The sequence below is a fragment of the Cynocephalus volans genome, chromosome 14 (genome assembly GCF_027409185.1).
Source record: "Cynocephalus volans isolate mCynVol1 chromosome 14, mCynVol1.pri, whole genome shotgun sequence".
NCBI lineage: Eukaryota > Metazoa > Chordata > Mammalia > Dermoptera > Cynocephalidae > Cynocephalus > Cynocephalus volans.
Genome location: NC_084473.1, coordinates 84404381 through 84408287, shown reverse-complemented (window position 1 = coordinate 84408287; position 3907 = coordinate 84404381). Strand labels below are relative to the sequence as shown.

The 3907-nt window shown below is 41.8% G+C and overlaps 1 gene segment (V, D, J or C); it reads left to right on the top strand.

Annotated features, from left to right (window-relative positions):
* Positions 1–3187: 3187 nt before the first annotated feature.
* On the top strand, positions 3188–3687 carry LOC134362604 (immunoglobulin kappa variable 1-39-like). The segment is given in 2 exon segments: positions 3188–3242; positions 3365–3687. Coding segments are annotated over 2 exon segments (378 nt in total).
* The last annotated feature ends 220 nt before the right edge of the window (positions 3688–3907 follow it).

Genomic DNA, 3907 nt, shown 5'->3' with positions numbered 1-3907 from the left:
GGCTGGGCTTTGAACGCAGGTTTGTCTGACCTTAAATATATTCCTTTCATGTGGCCACATTTATTACATAAATGTGCTCAGGGACCAAAATAGAGACAAGAGACAAAACCAAAAGGACAGTGTGAAATTCACAGCCCCCTGTTGCCTCTGTCCCATGCCGTAGTCACCCTAATCTTAAACTCAGTTCCTCTTCAGTTTGTCTACAAATCTCAACTCTCTTAATGCCTGTATAATACACTGTATTTCAGATTTGGGGTCAGGGGCACATTTTGTATTGCCCTGACTCCTTTTTTCTTTCCTCTGTGCATCCCCATCTGTCCAACTCAGTCCTTACCTCGCAGATTGTGTCTTGCAAATAAAATTTGACCTCTTATCATGAAACACTTTCTCCTTTCATGTGCTATGAGAGTTGAGCCCTATGTTTATCCAGATGTTATGCCCGAGACATTTCATACCTATGAAGAACTCTGGTGCTAGCTCGCCTTACAGTAAAATGTTCTCTATCTCTTGTCAGTATTGACACAAAAGAATTGCATCATGGAAATTTCTTGAAGTGGGAAGGACAAAAACCCATCTGGGGGAGATAAAGACATTCCCTACCTTTGCATTAGTTCTCTGTTGTTTTTGTTAAAAAATTGCCACAACTCTTCTACCTTCAAACAACATGGATTTATTATCTTAAAGTTATTCAGGTCAGAATTCTCACTGAGCTGAAATCAAGGATTCACTAGCGGTGTCTTTCTTCCGTAAGCTCCAGGAGATAAATCAGATTTCCTGATTTTCCAGCTTCAATATGCCCCCACATCCTTTGTTCCATGGTCCCATCTTCCAATCACCCAACATTCTTTTCTATTGTCACAAGTTCTCTCTGACTGTGACCCCCCACCTCCTGATTACAGGAACTTTGGGGATTATATTGGTTTACCTGGATATTTCAGGATATTCTCCAGATGTTAAAATTCTTAACTTGATCACATCTGTCAAGTTAATTTTGACATAAAAGGTAACACTCATGGTATTTAGAGATTAAGTTGTGCTATCTTTTGAGTTGGGGGTGTTACTCATCTCACCAAGAATTGCCATCACCACAACTGTCCTTCCCTAAATAAAAGTAAAAAATCCCAAGGCATGTCCATGAAACAACAGGTCTAGAAGAAACTGAGCTCAGGAACCTCTAATCTGTGGGTTTTGAGACCAGCTGTCTGTAATGTAGACTTGACAGTAATTAATTATTTAAGACTGATATTGTTACCTAGAAGAAGTTACTGCTTAAATCCAACCTAAGAGAGATTGCTAAAGAGAAATTAAATGTTTACTAAGTTTTATGAATTTTCCTACCCATAAAAAAAGAAGAAAAGTGGCAAGAGTTTACACCAGAGAAACCCTCCAAGATTAAGGATTTTTTTCCACTGTCTTAGGTTGGGTCCCCCAGTAACAAGGACTCCTGTGTAGGCAACATATTTTCCAAGTTCAGGAAATACTGGGAAAAAAAGAGAATCCTGAGACAGGGAAGAGAAAATAGACCATAAAAAACTTTTAAAGAAACCAGCTATAGATGAGGATGACTGGAGCTCAAGCCCAGGTGCAAACACAAGGAAAATGTCTCGGGGTTATTTCACCTGAGAGGAGAGAGAGCTGGGTTATGTGCACACCCCCTCTTGTCATCACTGTTGATAGCTGTGCTAGGCAATGCTCATTCCAGACCTGTGGTCTTCTATGTTTGCAGGCAGAGCTGCCTTCCCCAGCTTCAGAGAGAGCAGTGAGGGGAACACATGTCCACTGGCAATCAGCAGATATACACAATAGTAGAAAACGTGAGGGTACCAATAGTGACTGCTCCATTTTCCCAGAAAAAAAAAAAAAAAAAAAACTGATGTGGACATTCAATCCAGAAGTGCATCTCTCTGAAACTGGATTCTGGCATGCTGGTTGCAAGCCAGTTCTTTTGAAATTCAGGACCCAAGATAGGCAGCAGGATTTAGGCACAGGCTACACCACTATGTACCCACAGTCATGCATCAGTAATATTAGCTGGAATTCCTAGGCTCCGGGACACTGATGCTGAGATATTTGATGCCTATTTCCCTGCTTCTGAAACAGGCTGGGGCACTTGATGCCAAGGTAGAGATATGAGATATAGGGGTTCAAATCTGTGTCCAACTTTTATTTGGATCCAAGGTCTTTCTCTGTGTACGTCGACACATTCTGGCTTAACAGAGAATTAAGACTCTTTTCCTGCAGATGCAGACAGAGAGACTAGGGTCTGGGTCAGGATGATGTTCCCCCTCGCTGCTAGAGAGGAAAAGATAAATGTGGCATTTATGGTGAATGACAGGGGACATGCACTGACTAAAAGTAATTTCTGTTGAAGGAATCAGATCTGGCATCATTAATCAGTCCTTTATACTTATAAATAATGGGAAATGATACTCAATAACAGAACAGAAGTTAGAATATAAAGGTCCCCAAACCAGGGCAAGGAGCAAGCCATTTACTCCCTTGATATCAAAGAGAACTACAACTTTGAATAATGTTGGATCTGTGAGTGATACAGGCAATGAGAAAACATGGTATTATCCTTGTGCATCTGCACTAAATTACTTTATCTTATGCTGATAATAACAATCATGTAATGCAATTTTAAGCTGCTTTTGAATATATTTAACATGCTCCTGTTAAATGCTCTTTAAAAAAAAAATAAAACAAATTCACACTTACAGCAATTCCACAGATACAGAACAAAGTGTTTACTTTCTCCCCACTGAACCATTTGAGAGTAAGGTGAAGACCTGATAGCACCACACTCTTAGACATTAAAATGTATCACTACAAACAGGAATATTTTACTATGAATTCTTCATACAACTATGAAATACATTATGCCATCTTGTGCCCAGCTTCATTTCAAGTTTTTAATATTGTTCCTAAAATGTCCTTTGCAGTGAAATCCTTCCCAGGGAGGAACATGTTATCTGCAGGCAAATCTGTGAGGCCCTGGTCTGACCTGGGACAGCTGGGGACATTGTGCCTGTGCTAAGTTACTGAGATGAGGCAGCCCTGCAGCTGTGCCCAGCCCTGACCCAGCTGCTGTGATTTGCATGTTCCCAGAGCACGGCCCACTGCCCTGAACACTTATTCATAGGCTGAGCAAGCCCTATGCAGGAGTCAGTCCCAGTCAGGACACAGCATGGACATGAGGTTTCCCACTCTGCTCCTGGGGCTCCTGCTGCTCTGGCTGTCAGGTAAGGAGAGAGAACTAGAAATTTATTTAGCCATTGTGGTCAGTATCACCTGGCTCTTCAGGGAAGTCCTCTTATAACATAATTAATGATGTGGATATTTGTTTTTATGTTTCCAATCTCAGGTGCCACATGTGACATCCAGATGACCCAGTCTCCATCCTCCCTGTCTGCATCTCTAGGAGACACAGTCACCATCACTTGCAAGGCCAGTCAGAGCATTAGCAATTATTTACACTGGTATCAGCAGATACCAGGGGAAGCCCCTAAGCTCCTGATCTACAGAGCATCCAGTTTGCAAAGTGGGGTCTCATCAAGGTTCAGTGGCAGTGGATCTGGGACAGATTTCACTTTCACCATCAGCAGCCTTGAATCTGAAGATGTTGGAAATTATTTCTGTCAGCACTCTTATAGTAACCCACCCACAGTGTTACAAGCCATAACATAAACCCCCCGGGGAAGCAGATGTGTGAGGCTGGCCTGCCCCAGCTGCTCCTCCCGAAGGCTTTATCTTCTGACTTCATGTATCATGTACATCTACGCATTTAAGGTCACTGAAATATTTTGGTAGAAGAGTCCATGGAGTATTCTCTACAAACTTTCCTTCCTTCTTTTTAGCCCCAGTAGCACATCCATGACAACACATCACCTGATTTAATAAACCAAAA